The sequence below is a fragment of the Diachasmimorpha longicaudata genome, chromosome 18 (genome assembly GCF_034640455.1).
Source record: "Diachasmimorpha longicaudata isolate KC_UGA_2023 chromosome 18, iyDiaLong2, whole genome shotgun sequence".
Classification (NCBI taxonomy): Eukaryota; Metazoa; Arthropoda; class Insecta; order Hymenoptera; family Braconidae; genus Diachasmimorpha; species Diachasmimorpha longicaudata.
This window is the reverse complement of record NC_087242.1, coordinates 3,471,163-3,489,961: the sequence shown is the minus strand read 5'-3', so window position 1 is coordinate 3,489,961 and position 18,799 is coordinate 3,471,163. Positions and strand designations below refer to the sequence as shown.

General features: G+C 42.5%; 4 protein-coding genes and 1 pseudogene across 8 annotated transcripts; 2 read left to right on the top strand and 3 right to left on the bottom strand.

Annotated features, from left to right (window-relative positions):
• Positions 1-1,014: 1,014 nt before the first annotated feature.
• LOC135170790 (luciferin sulfotransferase-like) lies at positions 1,015-2,711 on the bottom strand. Its single transcript, XM_064136847.1, has 5 exons — positions 2,468-2,711; positions 2,229-2,325; positions 1,780-2,078; positions 1,407-1,507; positions 1,015-1,329 (listed from the first exon to the last, which is right to left on the bottom strand). The coding sequence occupies exons 1-5, from the start codon at positions 2,709-2,711 to the stop codon at positions 1,015-1,017; spliced, it is 1,056 nt and encodes a 351-aa protein (XP_063992917.1).
• LOC135170954 (uncharacterized) lies at positions 2,685-8,918 on the bottom strand (annotated as a pseudogene).
• A 55-nt stretch (positions 8,919-8,973) lies between these two features.
• Positions 8,974-12,871, bottom strand: LOC135170914 (G-protein-signaling modulator 2). Its single transcript, XM_064137101.1, has 3 exons — positions 12,489-12,871; positions 11,539-12,176; positions 8,974-11,411 (listed from the first exon to the last, which is right to left on the bottom strand). Exons 1-3 carry the CDS (start codon positions 12,534-12,536, stop codon positions 10,244-10,246), a joined length of 1,854 nt encoding a protein of 617 aa, XP_063993171.1. The 5' UTR covers positions 12,537-12,871; the 3' UTR covers positions 8,974-10,243.
• Positions 12,872-12,999: 128 nt separating this feature from the next.
• On the top strand, positions 13,000-17,275 carry LOC135170903 (zinc finger CCCH domain-containing protein 14). Of its 3 annotated transcripts, none has more exons than XM_064137080.1 (8): positions 13,000-13,215; positions 13,392-14,882; positions 15,272-15,431; positions 15,515-15,675; positions 15,865-16,111; positions 16,213-16,339; positions 16,457-16,715; positions 17,179-17,275. In XM_064137080.1, the coding sequence occupies exons 1-7, from the start codon at positions 13,177-13,179 to the stop codon at positions 16,683-16,685; spliced, it is 2,454 nt and encodes an 817-aa protein (XP_063993150.1). In that variant the 5' UTR covers positions 13,000-13,176; the 3' UTR covers positions 16,686-16,715; positions 17,179-17,275. The 3 variants fall into 3 exon arrangements, with proteins under 3 accessions (XP_063993150.1, XP_063993149.1, XP_063993148.1); XM_064137079.1 differs by lacking the exon at positions 17,179-17,275 and adding an exon at positions 16,912-17,048; XM_064137078.1 differs by lacking the exon at positions 17,179-17,275 and having other exon boundaries at positions 16,457-16,808.
• LOC135170941 (arginine-glutamic acid dipeptide repeats protein-like) lies at positions 17,118-18,668 on the top strand. Of its 3 annotated transcripts, none has more exons than XM_064137166.1 (5): positions 17,118-17,258; positions 17,444-17,543; positions 17,660-18,007; positions 18,101-18,181; positions 18,267-18,668. In XM_064137166.1, exons 2-5 carry the CDS (start codon positions 17,475-17,477, stop codon positions 18,423-18,425), a joined length of 657 nt encoding a protein of 218 aa, XP_063993236.1. In that variant the 5' UTR covers positions 17,118-17,258; positions 17,444-17,474; the 3' UTR covers positions 18,426-18,668. The 3 variants fall into 3 exon arrangements, with proteins under 3 accessions (XP_063993236.1, XP_063993235.1, XP_063993237.1); XM_064137165.1 differs by having other exon boundaries at positions 17,120-17,258; positions 17,432-17,543; XM_064137167.1 differs by having other exon boundaries at positions 17,121-17,258; positions 17,458-17,543.
• Positions 18,669-18,799: the final 131 nt, after the last annotated feature.

Here is an 18,799-nt window from a genome sequence, read left to right as displayed (position 1 = left end):
CAATAATTATCCACTTGTTTCATTCCGCGATCGACAGATTTTCCATAAAATGCAAATACTAGACTGGCGCCCCTCTGAGGGAACGACTCGTCACGAGCTTTTTGTGCCGAATTCCATTCGAACTGAATAGTTATAATTAGTTAATGAATAGAAAAAAGATGATACGAATTTCCGTTGAAATCATTTGGGCATAAATTTCTAATCATTTTATATTTCCATTGAAACTTCAATTTTTTCCCTGAGTTATAAAAAATGGGAACAAATGAATAAATAAATCTGCAATTTGCATCTGAATAGAGTCTACCTCCAACCAGATGATACGTTAAAAAAATTATTCCTCTTCATTAAAAATTTGATAGTAAAAAATTCCAAGGGAATGATAAATATTTGCGTAATAAAAGTATTTACACTAATGATCATGTCGTCACGGTATATTGAGACACTATTAATCGATGGCGCTATTGCTGGCTATTTATTCACCATCATGTTTATTTTATGGCAATTACATAGACGATAAATAGAACTCAAACGTGTGTATCAAGTTACAAAAATAATTTTCACATCACGTCATCGGCACGAGAGTTTCACACAAAATGTGGAGGGAATTCATCGGTTCAGCTCTGTCCAACGAATTGAGATGAAAATACATTGAATTGACTTAATTGATTGGGGGTGTTTGGACTATTTCTGAAATTAATGGATTACGCAATGCAACGGGTTGAAGATACGATAATTCCTTTCTGGAGATGAAAAAATTCTGCAATTTTTATTCCCAACGAATGTCATATCATAGATATAATTAATGAGGCCGTGGGGGAGGGGGAAATCCGTCGAATAGGAGAGAGAACAGTGGTGGGGGCTATCGTTCGTTCGACTCATCTCATTTTTTTAATGAAAGTTTTATCTAGTTTGTGATAAGGGCCATTGTTTCAATTATTCTGCGTTATGCGTACGAAAATTAATTCTCTTGGTTTCGACACTTAATTTATTGAATCGACAATTGTTTTAATTACATTAATTCTGAACGTCTCGTCCCAGGTAAAAATCAGTGCCTCTAATCTTTTTGAAGACCCAGTCATCGAATTTCGCCTGAAGTTCGGGGGTCATTTTCGCTTCCTGCTGGTCCTCTTCGTCCTCTCCAACGACTTCCTCCTCCTCTGGAATGTTCAAGTACTCCTTCGCGAACTCAAACAAGTACCTGTGGTTCACCGCTGGATTATTCTCCATGTTTTGGGGACTCAGATGATCCAGCACCAGCTCCATTTCTGGTTTGGACAGAGGGGGCTTGTTCAGGAAGGCTCTGACCTTCGTGACCACCGATGCCAAATCCTCGATAAGGAAAAGAATTTAACGTTAAACAATTGTGGAGGATAAGACTCTCGTAAATGCAGGAGCTCATTACTCACATCTTCTATCTCTTTGTACCGGAGAAATAGTATATTGTACGAGAGATCATTTCGTTTGTTCCAAAAACTGATTACGTGCGACCAGAATGGGGCAAAAGGAACTAAATTAATGAAAAAAGTTAAGATTAAAGTATCAGTCAATTAAATCTCTCAGCAGTCGGAAAATTCTATTAAATTTCAATGGAATTCTCTAATTCCACTAGGAATTATGGAATTAATTAATTCCATAATTACTCAGTTAATGTGAGAGAAAATTAAGGAATTATGGAATTAATTAATTCCATAATTCCTTAATTTTCTCTCACATTCACTGAGTTTTTTGGTGAATTTTTTCACTAAAACTTGATCGCATCTATCCAACTTTTCCAATTACCTCTGTCATTCAGGAAAAGTGTGGCGAACTGCTCGAAAGTTCCCCGGAAAGCGATGTGCTTGGCATACTTGAAGAAAGACATGCACACATCCTCTGGCTCCTTGTAGACGTAGATCATCTTCGCATTGGTCTGACCGCTTTGCCACGACCAGGGTAGAAGATGAAGTGGAAGATTAGATTGTATGTACCTCGGTCGGGGGATGCTCTTCACATACTCTATACTGTCCTGTGCAAACAGGTGATGCTTCACTTCCGGATATGCCTCGATTAGTGCGGATTTATCGAGAAGACCAGAAGCCCTAGAAAAAAAAATTCTGTTCAGAAACTTCAATCCTTGTATTCGGATGTTTACCCTGGAACCCCTGGCAGTACGATTTTTTCATTCAATCCAATTTTCTTTCTTCAAAATTATTTTTTATTGTCCTCTTAATATTCTGAAAATCACTTACTCCAGGAGTGGAAAACGAACTTCCAATTCCATTACTGCTCCTATGTCGTCCAAATTGTTGCCGAGGTACCAGACCATTTCCTGCACCAACGTGGAGTCTAAATCAGAACAATGAGCACAAATTAAATTAAAAAAACAATAATTATGATAATGCAGGAAGAATAAATAGGACAGAAAGGAGTGAAGATCCTTATGTCTCCACCTACTGGTGATGGCACCCGGTTGAGTGTCAGGACTCACCTGCCGTTGGAAAGCCGCCAAGCCACACATCATCGTCGTAGACTGTCATCCTATCAATACGCTCAGCGACAGGTGGGAAAGTATTGGGTACCGTCATTCCGGCTACGTTTGTGTATCCAGTGCGAAATTCGGTCGTGAAAGTTTTGTCCAGAAGGGCATCCAAATCCTGGGCTTCTTTGGTTGGGGACCACCATATACGACGGGGCTGAACCTGGCGATTTAAATAAAAAAGCAAATATTCCATTTGTTACATAAATTAATCCCATCTGATGACGACTGAAAAGTTCCTGGATTCCTTAGTTCCTGCCGATGAATCCAGACTTTCCGTTGCTGTCAATCATAACTCTCCTGTTATTACACAAAACTGAATGATTTTTTAATAAATCAGAAATAAACAAAGACATTTTTCTATTCCTCAAACGTAGTTTGAACTGATTTTGATTCTAAATATCTTCTGGAGTTAATTTTTCAAGGAATATTCGTCCTTTTGTTCGCCTGGTCTGAGATAAATTAATTGTCCTGATCACTGAAAAATGAAGATGTGCAGTAGCCGGATGTCGGATTTCCAAAAAAAAATAAATAAATAAAGAAGAAGACTCCGATAAATTTATTTTTCGAGTAGATCAGCTTACTAATCCTTTTAGGGTCGTTCACGAAAGAAAATATTCAACCGGATGAAGAAATAATTTCACGGTGATTAAATTCCTCTTCGACGTGAGCATGTGCGTAAGCCTACATAATCCTTCCTCCTGTGTCGACTGGAGGAGAGTGATTGCCGGTAGCTGGTTGAGATCTTCATGGGCTGCGAGACAGCCACTGCAGCACGTGAGTGCCATTTTTCAATAATTTATACATCTCCACACGAGATCGAGACTGATCTCGGTCACGTCGAGTTACGAAAATTCGTGACGACCCCGCGACAAGACTTAAATTAATTTTAGATCGTCATCAAGTCGAGAGTCTCGTGGGGATGACCTTGAGCGTTTTTATTTATTATTACAACCCGATAAATTATTGTGTTGGCACTCTCAAGGAAGACGTCATCGTCATCCCCAAACGCTGCATCAGATGTTTAGATTTTTTTTCGAATTCCAGTAATTTTTTTCTCCTCATGTTATCGTTCGATAGCTCTCGCGACATTGTCCCTACGTCGGCTGAATCCCGTAGAGTCGATAGATTGAGAGGGGGCAGTCTCCGGTGGTCCCGAGGGGGACTCAACGTTCGAACCTCTTCATCAACGTCTGAAGGTACCTCATCTTCTTCTTCAAATAACTGAATGCAGTTTTCCGCGCGGAATTTTTCTCGCAGATTTTTCCCCCGGTGGGATCTCCCCGGATCCTGGGACTCCCACGTGATTTTTGTTTGCAGGATCTCAAGGTCTCTCCGGGTGTCCTCGCGAAGCTGGAACAATCGTGCTCGGTTGACTTCGCCACCGACTTTAATTCTACCCCTAACAGGAGATGAGGAATGGCCGACAGTCGGCCGACATTCGGCCAATGTTGGCCGACAGTCGGCCGACTGTCGGCCATTCATCATCTTCTGTTAGGGACGTTCGCTAGAGAAATGATTTTTCAATATAATCATCACCTCGACAGCGGTCCCTGGAGGGCCCAAAATTTGAAGACTCCAACGGGGCCCTTCCACGGAATCCTCCGGACTCCCCGCCATCTCCCGAGCCCTCTGGAAATTTTCTCCAGACGAAGAGGAAAGTGTCTTTAAAATCCTGACCTTCACATCCCTCTTCGCCTTCTCAACGCACCGCCAGTCGTCAGCCGTCAGCGGCCAGGAGTCTCCGACGACGAACGCGTGAATAAAATACTCCACCTCGCAGTCGTCCAGGTTCACCACTGGCACGAGGACAACAGGTCCACCAGAAACTTCCTGGAATTTCTCCGAAGTCTCGCTGGAAATTCGCACTTTGATTCTCGTCCTGGAGTAACTGACCTGCAGTCTCAGAGATACAGTGGAGCTGGTGGAGACCCTGAGGATGGCTTTAGCGATGTAATTATTGGAGTTGGGGATGTAGATGTTGGATAATTCATGAACTGCAGGATTTGCTTCGATCATTGGGGGCAGAGGGCTGATCGATCCGTAAAATTGAGGCGATCCTTTCATTGTTGTTATGTGGAGGGTCCACTGGACTTCAGTTGTCCTAGTGCAGCGCAGCAATTTATTAATTAAGTGAGTGATTAATGGATCTCTTTATTTATTTACTCATTTATTAATTTTTTTTTCACTTTTTCATCTGTCAGATTTTTTATCACAATTTTTTTTCACCCAACGCACCCTCTGTTACCTTTCCAGGTCGCTCCTACCGTACCCCAGGACAGTAAACCCTCTTCGATTCCGCCGATAATGGAACGGCATGACGTTATTAACCGCCCGCTGAATCTCTCTCGTCGTATCATTATCGAAGCACCTGAGACTGTACCCAGGTAAATCGACGAACAAATCCATCAGAGCGAACACCGTTTCCTCCCCACGTACCATCACGTTGTATCGAACCATTGGAATCCACCCGGGGGAGGACACCACAGCTCTCCCCGTCATCTTCTGAACCCCCAGGACATTCTCGAGATCAGAGCTACAGTAAAAAATACCGAATCCACGTCGTCGTATTGGACTTTTGACTTTTATTTTTCAAAAATGATTGTCTATCGAATTTTTTCATACGTCCAATCATAGCATCCCCTGAAGTCCTCGATCCTGATGATAAATCTCCGCATGAGCTCTCCCATGGACTCTTCGTCAAACACCTCCAGCACTTTCTGAAGACCCTCATTCACCCCCTGATGCGCCACTCGACGAGTGCGAATTTCCAAAAACTTTTTCATTCTCAACATTCGAAAAAATCCTTGAATTTTCACAGCTGCGTTTCTCCCAATTTCTTCAGCTACACAAATTCAAAATTTGATGCAAAAATGTAGCGAACTCATTAGAACATTCCTCACATCCCCTTCCCACTCACCCCCATCATCATCATCACCTCCAATCTCTGATTGTCGTCCATCCCCTTCCACCTCGATCATAAAAAATATTTTCAGCGCTCGTCTCGCCAGACGCCCGACATCCCCCCGACACTTCTCCTCAAGAACATGAAGAGCTTCAGCCCTGAAGGCCTCATGAATCCTCACCCGATTGACCTTCGATAAATCTTCAATGCTACATCTTCCCCTGGGCATGTAGCTCTCACAAAAATTCCTCCAGTCCATGACATGTTCCATCGCCCCCAGGGAGTCGACAGCAGTCGCCAACTTCCGTCGCACGTCGGCACCGAGTGCCTTAATCCTCTCTGACTCAGCAGTCATGAGTTCCTGGACCTCTCGCCTCTCCCCGACGCGAAAATCCGTGTTTGACGAGACCGTCAGCCAGTAGTACCCCATCACCTGGCAGAAGACCCTCAGCAGGTGCCTTCCAGGGCCCAGGCAGATCGTCCTCGAGGCGCAGCCCCTCGTCCGGATGTTCAGCAAATTTTTTCCCTGATCCCGACGGAACCAGCTGCACTTCTGGATCACCAGAGAGCTCCAGTGCTGTCCGTAGACCCAGAAGTTGACGAGAAGCAGTTTATCATCCAGAGAATCGACGAGGAGGTACAGTGGCTCGTTCCTGGAGGGCTTGAGGTCATAAAAATAATGGAATCTTCTATTCTTATTTTTTTCCTCAAGTTGTCCTTCACTCCTGGCCTCAGAATGGCGGTTGGACATGTTGGAGACAGCCTCCGAGCACCTGAAGTACCCGCCCTTGAAGAGGAAGTGGAAGTCCATTGGGTGTTCGGTGAAGTCGTTGAAGTCGACCCAGTGGAGCTGGGGGTCAGTGGCCCCGAGAGGGAGGACGAGAACACGCCTCGTGGGGGAGAATTGGGCCTTTGGGTCTATGATACCCTGACGGACTGCCCAGGGGACCCAGCGCGAGAGCCTCCACCGCTCGATTGGCAGTTTAATCTTCAGGGAAAGGGGGAGAATAATTTTTAAAAACCGATGATTGGATAGGAAAAATTATTACACCAATTAAATAATTATTTAATTAGTGTTTGGGGAATGTGCCATGTCAATTGTCATATGGAGTATTGTTCAGAGAATTATTAGAGGTGGAAGTCATCGCAGGAACAAAAATATAAATTTATTTTCACCTGCGTGGGGTCTGATGGGCGATCAGAAGTGGATCCGATGAATATGGGGTACCCTGAGGGGATTTCAGACACTTCATCATGATCTTTTCGGATGACTTCGTTGTCGTGGAGATATAAAAGTGTCAAAATAGGGAAATCCTCTTTAGTTTCAGGCCCTTTCCCCTCCGTCTTTTCACCTGCCCCGGCAGTCGTCTCACTGGGCCTTTTATTTTTACTGTTCCTTTGGGCCTTTCTCCTGTCTCTGGGAATTTCGGGTACCGTATTCTTCGTTGGAGGCTCATCGCTTGAAATCGGGTGCGATCGTGAGTCACTCGGATTTCCGGAGTATTTTGTCAGCAGTCCCCAGCGGTCCCTGGGGGGCAGGGGACTTACGTTCTGGGACCACCAGGTCCACCCTGGATTTTTTGTGGATTATATCGTCGGATGAAATAAAATAGTAATCTCTCGGCTGGCCCTAGGGCCGGAGAAATAGTTTATAGTCACGTAAAGTTAATATTTTTTTATTTCGCTTTAAGTCGAGGGGAGACCGAGACAAAATGACAATTAATTTTTGAGTCTCGTTTCTTGCGCTGTCGGAATAATTTTAATCAGCGGTTTTTCGCGAAATTTGGACGTTCTGCGCGGTGGCAAATTTAATAATCACTTACCTCGGTCAATGGGATAATTAATACCCCAGCTAATATGCAGATCATGACCTGGGCGACGAAGGAATTCCCCATGTTTCGATTGATTGTATTCAAACAAATGTCTAGTAATTAATTTTCGGGATTTCGAAGGTATTGAAGGTAACAGGTGGACACTGGTGCCCCTGATCTAGAGCTAGTCTCTAATATAGCTAACGCACGAAAACGTTCCCGGGAATGTTTCTGATAAAAACCCCGGAAAGGTACAGGAATTTTCTAAAATAATTGTTGTACGAGTATTGAAATAAATCACAATTCGCGGGTTGCAAATAATTTTAGTGGTAAATTTTGTCGCGGTGAGCTGGACTTTTTTCGGCAAAAAAAATATAGAACAGTTTTTTCTAATTGTTTTTTGGATAATTAAACGAGATTGTTTTTTGTGATGATAAACCAAGTTCTATTTTCGTGGAAAAAAACTGTTTATGCTCTTAAAGTATAAATTTTAGAATTTTTAACTCGTAAAAAATAATAGATTAATTTTGTTACTCGAACCTTGATAACATTTAATTTCCTCAGCCACGTGGAATAACCGCGTTAAAGCTGAACCCATAAATTTTCCCGGAAGTCATTCTGCGAGAATCGGAGGAATTTATAGAATTATCGTTCCCTATAATATTTTCCAATAATCGGGAATTTTCGCTTGTAACAATCGACTTTGCTGCGGATTTATTTGTACGCGTTCAACAAAATTTATTAAAAATACACGTGACTCATCAATGGATTACGAATTAATTTTCGGGGCATATCAGCTACAGTAATCGAAACGAGAACAGAAAATCTGACCTGTAAAGCACAGGAATGAATTGAAATCAGCCGTTTCGCAATCATTGATTGCGCTGAGGGAAGCGATTTGCCAGACTCCTTTCGCCAGAATCATGGGCCATAATTCATTCCTATTTTGCGTACGCGGAAGCAGGGGCAAGCCGTCGTAGCCCAGGGGGATGGTATCATCCACGATGAAACACCTCCAGAAGCCCATGAAGAAGAGCCTCACCATATATTTTCCTACTCAAAGAAAAACTTCCATGAAGATCCAAAACAATTGTACAATCGATTTTGGTGACGTACCATCGGGGTTTAGTTGGGGATTATGATCCGGATCGTTCAGGGATTTATTGGGGGAGTAAATGTGATGCCACCCCTGCCACCTTTTGCCATCCACTTGATGGCAGTAATTTAATATTCTTAATGTCGAACAAAACCACTTGATGAACTGATAAAAAAATATCTTTAAGAAATCGTGAACTAATGAACTATTTGAACACTTCCATCTCATGATAAAGAGCATAATTTCATAAAAATTTAATGTTTGCAAATGTTGTCAATCATTCTTTACCTCGCTCTTCAATAAATGTTGATTATTACAAAACAAATCGGGGGAATTCGTTGAGTCGTGGAGAACAGGAGTCACGTCCTCAATTTCGTGAAATCGTTTCCACTCACGAGCCTCCAACGAAGGTGGCAATAGAATTCCCTGAGGTGATTGATCATCTGGATGTGGTGAATCCACGAAAAAATGAAGTTAAATTCACCACAATTTGGAAAACACGTTCATAAATTTACCCCACGTCCCCCTGTCAGACACATTACTCCATAAACTCCAAGGAATCGACTTTTCCATATCTGGGATCATCACCACTCGCCATCAAAAACATTCATTCATTTGTTTCCCAGTAAAAGTCAAATGACAAACATTTTTATTTTAAGAAAAAAGTATATTTTTTTCTAAGAAATAGGTCGTCTTACAGAGCGTCATCTTCATGACGTCTACAACTCAATGATACAAAATAATTGTAAATGATTGATACTGTCTCAGTAGTTATGTAAAATCTTCTAAAAAAATATTATCTAACTTTATGCGAAAATATATCATTTCTACGGGTAAATAAATGTTCGTAGGAATTTAGTAATTGAAGTTAGTAAAAGGGAGGAGATAATTCAGTGGAATTATTTTATTAAACTTCTATTGAAACTTTTGTGGAAAAAATTACTCCATTTGTCTGGGATTTTTCTTGTCTAGAAAAATTGCAATTGTCCACTTCTTTGACTGCACAATCATAATTTTCGACAGACCAGAGCTGTCCTAAAATAAATGGCAAATGGAGAACCCTTCAGGCCGTTAAAATAAACTGAGAACGTTTCGAATATCAGAGGAAATAGGCAATTGCAGCAGCAGAGTATCCACAATTTTTAATAATAAATATGTAAATTCTCTCTAACAATAAGACTCTAGTTATATTTTTGTAATTTCTCGTGGCACAATTAATCCACCTCCTCTCAGTATTTTCCTCAGTTGTTTCTGTGATATTTGAGATAGAAATGGATGGACTATTGACTCTCCATCGAGACCTGTCTCTATTTTTTTGTTCACTGGTCATTCGATAGAAATATATCTCGCCCTCTCGCATCCATTGGAAAATAATGCGTCCTAGGAGGGAGTGAAAATAAGTCTAATCAGTTCTCAAGTCTTTCAAAATACTGCGTTTATGATTTTACTGACGAACTTTATCGATAAAAAATTGAATAGAATTGCATGGCCAACGTATAACTTTCTATTCACCATCGTCATGCACGTCACGTCATTAATTTCGAATAATCAATTACTTTTGATTATGATAATTCATCTGGGGTAATTGGCAGTTGCACAAAAGAATGACAAAATGTCCACACGTACGAAGAAAATTCATTGACAAGACGTAGAATTTTTCCATTGGAAACCAACAGAAATTTAATTGAATTTTTTCTTGCTTTTGTATTATCAATTCTTCACATATAATTAACTCCAAAACTTCTCCGACGACGACATTTCCTTCTGATTTCTTTCGTACGTGTTCTTCTACTCTCTAATGTATTCCCCTTAGGGATCGTCCTTCACTCTGAACCATGAAAGATGAAATAAAATTGGCACTGTTAACTTTAAGACCCTAATTTATAAATAAACGAGTGGAATTATTGCTGATGAATTCAGTGATTTTTGCTGGGTCCAGAGGCCCTCTGGTCCTCCATACGACCAGCCTGTAGTCGCTGAATGAGTGAGAAGAGATCCTCCTCAGGGACAGTTGTGGCTGACCGAGTGGCACCATTTGATCTTTGGTTCTGCTCCTCCTCGTTGTCCTGGACTGTTGACGCCGCTGGCAACGGGCTCCTCTGGTCCTCCAGTCTCGAGCCCTGGCATCGCAGGAGCATGTCGATGAACGAATCATCCGGGTCCTGAGGATTTCTCATTGGGGTCTTCATGACTGCCTGGGTCTTTGGGTTTGTGGTTAAACCTGGGAGATAGGGGAGGGTCACCCTCTGCTCGTCCATTCGTTTACTCTGCATTCCTGCGATTAATTCCAGTAGATCATCACCGTCTTTCTCTTTCTCTGGTGGAGGCGCCTTAGTCCTCATCTTCTTGGTGGTCTTCAGGACACACCGTTGATCGTCCATTCGCCCAGACTGGAATCTTGTCAGGAGCTCGAAGAAATCCTCCTCCTCCTCTTCCTGCGAAGGCTGAGGGGCTATGCCAGCTCGTGCTGCTGGTGGCTCGATTTCCTTCTGCTTGCCATCCGGAGTCAACTTGATGAGATCCAAATTATCCATGCTCTGCCTCCTGAGTCGATATCTCCCAGGTGACGAGGCGGCAACACTGTTCCCTGACTGGGGATTATTATTTCCCTTATCGTTCTCCTTCTCGTTATTCTCCATTCCCAGTATCTTCTGCAAATCTGCAACATTAATCTGCGCCGTTGCCTGTCCCATGGGATCCCCGAGTTCCTTGGAGATGTTGAGATGAAGACTGGCAAAATGGAGGGCCTTCTCATGATTTCCCATCGCCGAGTAAGCATTACCGAGCGACCAGCAGGCACGTCCCTCGCCCACGCGATCCATCAATTGCTGGGCAATGACCAAGTGACGGAGATGATACTCAATCGCTGAGGAATAATCCCGCAGCAGTGTGTAGGTATTGCCCAATGAGTAGCACGCCTGTGCCTCGACAGCACGATCACCAAGCTCCTGGGCAAGGACGAGGGTTCTTTTGTAGTGCTGCGCAGCTTTCTCGAACTCCCCCAGGAAAATGTGGGAATTGCCGAGATTACTGTTGGCTCTTCTCTCAGCTGCTTTGTCACCGAATTCTCGAGCTATTTTCAACCTGTCATTGAGTGATTTTTCATAATTAATGAACTAAATTAAAAAGACAATTTGTAAAATATTCGTGAGAATTTTCAGGATTTTTTTCCCCAAAAAAACCATTGAATGATCGATAAAAAATTACCAACCGTTCATTATGATAGAAAATGGCCTGTTGGAACTCCCCCAGGAGATAGAAAGTATTTCCCAGATTCCCACAGGCTCTCCCCTGAGCCGCTGAATCCCCAAGTTCCTTCATAAGCGTCAGATTCTCCTCGTAGTATCCCACCGCCTGCTGGAGGCACTGCCTGATGTCCTCGGAGAATTTACCAGGATCATGGGGTCCCCTTCCTCCCTGTTTCCCCTTCGCGTGGTAGACATTCCCAAGGTTGTAGAGAGCCCTCCCCTCGCTCAGCTTGTCCCCAATCTCTCGGGATATTTCCAAGTGGCGTTTACAGCAGATCATGGCCTCGTCGAATTTGCCCATCACCTTCAAGGTGTTCCCCAAGTTCCCACTGGACTTGGCTTCACCCAATTTGTCACCCATCGAGCGAGCCAGGGTCAGGTCGTGCTTGTGGTACTCCATTGCTCTGACGTAGTCACCAAGGTAAAAGTAGGCGTTCCCCAGTTGACTGTATATTGCACTCAACGTTCGTAGATCATCGGTGCCAGCTTGGATCGCTGCTTGGAAGAAGGCAACACCCGATCTGCAGTCATCTGCTTTGCACAGACGCTCACCCTCGAGGGCCAGCTCCAAGCACATGTTGCTGTCTCCTCCTCCTCCATTCTAGAAACATTTGTTTTATCGCAGGGGTTAGAATTTACGAACGTTTGGGGAGAGATTTTTTTATTGACAAACAAAATATTTGGAGTTTGGTGGAAGACCCTGGGCCAAATAGATCCTCCTGGGGCATACAGCAAAAATTAGATTCTCATAAGTTCCATTGTTAGCTGATGAAATCACCAGAAAAATTTGGAGTCCACTCACTCCTCAATTTACTGGAATAATTTATCAATTTGATCTCTCGATGAGACAAATGACTCACTCGATGACTGGATAACGAGCCATAAAAAATCCTCCAATGAGTAATAATGTTACCTGTGCCTTCCCCGTCAAATTTTCAACGCTGGCACTGCTGTACGACATATCAACTTCTGGTGATCAACCCAAATGGACCAAAAATTTTTTCAATTAATAAAACAATGAGCCCTTGTTTGTGTCGTGATTCAACTTCCTCTGCTGTTCACTGACGTCTCACACCCATACATTTTTTCCACTTCCTCGTTACACTGTATCGATTATCCTGGAGTTTAATTCATAAAACGAGTCTATAATTATCTTGTATTATTGAGAAAACTTATCAATCAAATACGCGTCATCTGGCATTATACGTTAGGCATTCAACACACACCCTCTTTATTCGTACCGAATACAATCGACCTGCAGACGAGTTTCCAACTGAGCAGACGATTGTGTTGTTGAGTTTGCATGGAAGAGTGACTGAGAGTCACTGTTCGAGGCTCGACCAATGAAAGGGAGTGAGAACATTATGTAGATCCCCCCCCCCCTAGCCTGCAGGGGTGTCTTCACTAGACTTTTTTTTATTGAAAATCCACCCCAACGACCAGCAGTCCGCACCTCAAACTAACATGGCGCTAACGGCATATTGTTATGGCCGCAATTTGTACGGTATCAGTATCTACGTAAACATCGTGAAGGCAAGAATCGAGACAAGAATTACAACCGACCATCAATTATCCCCAGTAGTCACCAATAATAATTAAAAATGGATGTACGTGGCATAGAAGTGACGAATCAACTCCGGGTAAGTGCAGAAACCTCACATGTTACTCGCCCAAGATTGTCATTGATCGAGAACTAGACTCTCAAGCCCCCCAATATCCTATCAAGATACCCAGAACTTTAAAAAAACCCCGAAGAATTTATCAAAAACCCCAACAACAGCATAAACTCAAAATCATGATGAAAATCCCATTTTAGAGTGCGATACGTGCGAAGCTTCTGGAATTGGGAGTGCGCTACGACGAGGAACTACCAGACTACATTCTGGTAATGGTAGTCAACAAAAAAACCCGTCAGCAGATGCACGAGGATCTCAACTTATTTCTCGAGAATAATACAACACCGTTCGTCGATTGGTTGCACGATCAGGTGCTGAAGAAGCTCCAAAAGGTAACGATTGCGAAGAAAAAACCTCCTAGGGAATTTCTGCCAGCGGTAATCGTCAAACAAGAGGAGGAGAGGAAAAAAAAGCGAAGCACAACTCAACCAGAGGAGGAGATCTCCACCAAGGACGAAACCCTGATTGAGAAATCGCCAGTCAAAGCTGCTCAGAATCGTGTGGAGGTCAGTACAAATTCCCAGAGCGACTCTAGTGAAGTTGATAAATCATCCTCGTGGCCCCTGTCACCACCACTGCCACCACAATCCCAGCAACAGCCTGTCAGCAAATCACTGACAGAAGATGACTCTGCCCAGGAATTAGAGACGTGTGGAAAGCAATCAGTGGGCTCTAGTGCCAAACGAATTCCTGACAGAGACAACACTCCTGAGAGGCCTGCAAAGCGACTGAAACCAACGGACGTACCCAGAAGCACATCAAAACAGTCAGAAGAAACAGAATCAGAAGACAAACGCATTAAATCGTGTGTTAATAAACCGAGAATTACGTCTGTCGTGTCTGTAAAAACGAGGTTAGGTTTGACATCGCCGAGAAAAAAGTTTCTAGTTCACAAGGAGAGAGCTGACGATCCTGTCTACGATTATCGTAGGAAGGACACGAGGTTCGAGAAGAGGCCACATGATACGATAAACCGGAGGAATGTGTCCAGGGGAAGAAGCTTCGAGGATGACGTGGGGAGAGGCAGTCGTGAAGAACCGATCAATCGTCCCTCTTTCCCCAACAGTAAAAGCAGGATTCTGGGGGGAAGAGACCTGGGGGAAAAGAGTGGGTTCACTGTCAAATCGAAAGTTGAAGGATCCACGGGGACTATCAAGGATCGATTGGGACAGTTGTCCAAATTGAGGATCAAAGATTCCCAAGAAGATATTGACCGGAGTTACAGAAACCGAATTGGGACTGTCACGAGCAAATTCAGGGCTCTGGGGAGGCTGGGGGTCCCGAGAATAAATAAAAATGATCAAGGGTATGACGAAGATGGGGAAATTGATGAGGAGGACACAGTGGTGCCCGTTAAATCTCACATAATTGCTGTTAATAATCCTGTTGGAGACAGGGAGAGGATGGACAGGTGGGGCTCGAGGAAAATTAAAAGACTGGAGAACCAGGAAGAGATGGAGGAGGAGAATGATGAGGGGAAGACACTGGCTAGCAAGATTATCGTCACTCCTAGACCGCTGAAGCCACTACAGCCAGTTCAGAAGAGGGCAACGCAGTCGCTGTTGCTGCGAGCAGTGGCTGAAGCCAATCAATCAGTGGTGAAGCAAAAAAATCCAGAACCTATTTCGAAGGTGAGTAATCACGCCAAGAGATGAATTTTTTCAATTATTTTCTCGTATTTGAGGAGATTTTGTTGCACTTAAAATAACAATTAAGATTCTCATCTGTGTTTCTTGTAAAAGCCAACAATGAATTATTGTAATAAATTATTTATTTGCATCTGATCAATGTGTACAATCACTTTAATCCTGGTTGAGATTGAGCTAGATGACGGGATCTGCGATGATGTTCAGTATAAAAACACTGGGAATTCAGTGGAAAATTCAGTAGAAATGATTTTCTAATTCCAAGAAATTCCGGGGGAATTATCGTTCAAGTTTTATTCATTTTTTTCCCTATAGATTTTTTTGAGAATTTATTGATTTTGCTTTTTGCCATTAAGACTGTGAATTTTTAATAGGAAAAAATGGCAATAGTCAAACCACTGAGATCAACCCGTACAAGAGAAATAGCTAAGAATTTGTCAGTGCATCTGAATGCCACTAAACGTTTAGTCATGGAAAAAATACAAGTGGAACTCACCAACCTCGACACCGGGGTTAATAATGATCCAGAGCCCTGTAAGTCACCCTTATTTACCTAATTATCATTTTTTTTTACGGTGAATCAGAATATCTGGATTTTTACATCCCATTATTTCTAGACGTTCCAAGATCGGTTACTGAGGAACAAATGGGTGTTGTCATGTCTCTGTTCCAAAGAGGCGATGACAATCAAAAATTTCTAGTCACATTGAACGGATACAACAACAACGATATGAAGGAGAAGGGCCCGTCAGACGAGGAGGAAGGGTTAGAGATGGAGGTATATGACGATATAAATTATTTACCAGACCAGATAAATCGATAATTAACAGTGAAGATTGTGTTCTTCCTTCAAGTTTTTTCATTACTCTATTCAACCAATAATTATGTTAATATTAATTAATGCAAATGCAGTATTATTTTTTTTCATCTGTCTCTGTTGATGACTCATAGCCATTTATTTGGTCAGGTCAATGAGGACGATGAGTTGGGGCTCTCTAACTCTCCGAACGAGTCATCGCCTCGGGAGTTTCATACGATGGAGGTCGAGGAGCTCGACACATCCGGAAAAAATGAAGAAACGGAGAATAATGAGAATAATTATCTTGATAATGTGCCAGCTAATACAGCTATGAAGAGAAGAAAATTGAGTCCCATAATCTACACTAGGTCCCCGAGCCCTGTAGAAGATACAGGAATTTCGCCTAGTGCAGCAGGTAGTGACATTCGATTTTTATTAATTTTTTTCAGGTATCCAAGTAATCTCCACTTATCTGTACTATTCTCGTCCCGGTCATTTATTCTTATTTAATTGAAGGTCTGGAGAAGCGGCCGCCTGTTGCCCCAGTCATAATCAGCGACACATCCAGAGAGAAGTGCCGATACTGGCCCAACTGTACACTGGGGAAAAAATGCGCGTATTTGCATCCGGCTGTTCCCTGCAGGTAAATTAATTCCATATTTTTCAGTCCCACCACAGGAATTCCTCAAAAAAATTCGTTCCCAACACAGCGGAGGTAATTATTTTCTTTCACTAATTAATAATAAAATTTTGATTGCAGTGCATTTCCAACGTGCAAATTCGGCGACAAATGTGCGTACAAACATCCGAAGTGCAAATTTGGATTGTCATGTACTAAATTGGGCTGCGTATTTTCACACACATCCCAGCAGTGCAAGTACCATCCGTACTGTACAAAACATGGATGTCCGTATCTGCATCCACCGGTGCAGTCAAATACACCAGCCAATCCCACGAGGGCTAAATTCACATGGCGTAGAAGGGACTGAGTTCAATTATTACCATTGCATCTATTAATTGTAAGTTGATAAATGGCACGTTGTTCAAATCAATTTTTCGCGGACAGATATATCGATCTTATTGAATAAAAATGTACAAAATTCAGTGACAAATATTTGTGTTGAAACGAGTAATTCAATGTTATCTCTGCCTGTTTTCTAGACAATGACATTAATTTTTTTCTGAACTAAACGTGCTAGAAATATTTTTGATAAGGGCATTTACAATCAACGAGGATAAAGGTCTACAAAAATAAAAAATCTAGGGATGAAGTCACCCTTGAAAGCCGGGTAATCAGAAAAGATGAAAAAATATTCGTACTTGTTCTGATCTCCCTGGAGTCAACATAAAATCGTAGTTGATAATAACAGTCGTTCTCTTCACAACTCAAAATGAATGATTCACCTTCGAATGATGCCATCGAGCGCCAAGGAGTTGTACATTTACCTAGACTGCTTGACGTGATTGTCTGTCATCATCTAGGCCCTAAAGTGATTGACATCCGACGAGAGCTCGAGACGAAAAGTGGGGGGAGTGTCAACAAAATAAAGACAGGACCGCAGGTATACTAAAGTCAGCATAAGTTTTAACATCGGGTATAACCCGAAGTCTCCCCTCCCTTCTTCGCGCATGCGCAATTTCAGGATATTACCGCGTTATCCACAGGGGTGGGAGAATGGAGAAGGGAGGGGAGACTTCGGGTTATACCCGATGTTACAACTTACGCGGACTTCAGTATAAATTGCAGTTCCGTGTGGGAAGTACCAGAAAAAGATACCATGGGACTTAAGGAGTCGAGTGGACAGGTTTCTCATTCGCATGTCCAAAATAGTGAGAATACACTGAAGGTAATTAAGATATTTTTTCGCAAGTATAAAGTACCCATATCCTCGCATTACTATTCCATTTTGCCCACCCATCCATTTCACCCCAGCTAACGCACCGTCTATCTATTTTATCACAGGATTACACGAGTAGAACAGCATCAATTCCCAATTGGCGTCCAGACATAGATCCGTACATAGAATACGAAAATGTTCACGAGCTTATCGAATGGATACCCGCACCCTATGACGAAATGATCTGCAGTGGTGAGTTCATTCAATTAGCACGAAACGCTTTGAGTTATGCCCAGGAACAGATGGGCATACCAACTGAGGAAGCTAGAAGGAATACCTGCGCTGATTATGCAGAAGAGTACATCAGCAACACTTTTTATCTTTGTGGATATTATGGTGGATTAGCTCTGTCGCTACTGATCCACACAGATGTACCCTTCGAATTGAACAACCACTGGAGTAGTGTTGAAAAGGTGAGTTTCGATTTTTTCTTCCAAAAATATTGATTCCTCCAGCAGCGAGTGATTACTGGGGATTGTCTGACGTTGATGGTGATGTTATTTCAGGCACTATTCGAAGCTGGAATCCATAGACATGGCAAGAGATTCCTCTCCATACAACAGGATTTCCTCCCTCACAAACCTATGGTAAGAATATTCCCTCCTTAGGGCCCATTTTTTTTTATGGCGAGAGGAAAAGGTCTGGGAGGTTAACAGTTTTTAATTGTTTCAGACGCAGTTAGTCCAATTTTACTACCAATGGAAGCGAAAGGAGTTATACAAGGGTATTCACCTCTCCCGAAGTAAAATAATTCGTCGAGTAAGCCAAAGAGCTCTGCTGAGGCGCTCCAAACGCAGGATCAAGGAGAATCAACGTCTGGCGAAGAATTAAAAATCAGCATCAACTCAGTCGACTTTTAATGATCAGATGCATCAAGCTGATGCTGTCCAGAGGAAGCATCGAGATTGGAGGAGTTCGCAGTGACTTCATAACTCACTTTCGTGTACTATATTTTATTGTCAAGGTACAATATATTCTGGAGTCAGGAATATTTTAAGTTTGTCTCAGCGAAGAATCGTCCGGAGAACTGCCTATGTATATTTATGTAATGAATAAACTAACATTTATAAATTATCACTGCATTTCTGTACGAAGCGACGATCTGAATCCCAATTTGAACGATTCCCCAACGTCAAAAAAAAACATCAACATTCTGTCCTTTTTACCGACGATCGATGGTGCCGCCATCTTTCGCCCGTGCACCC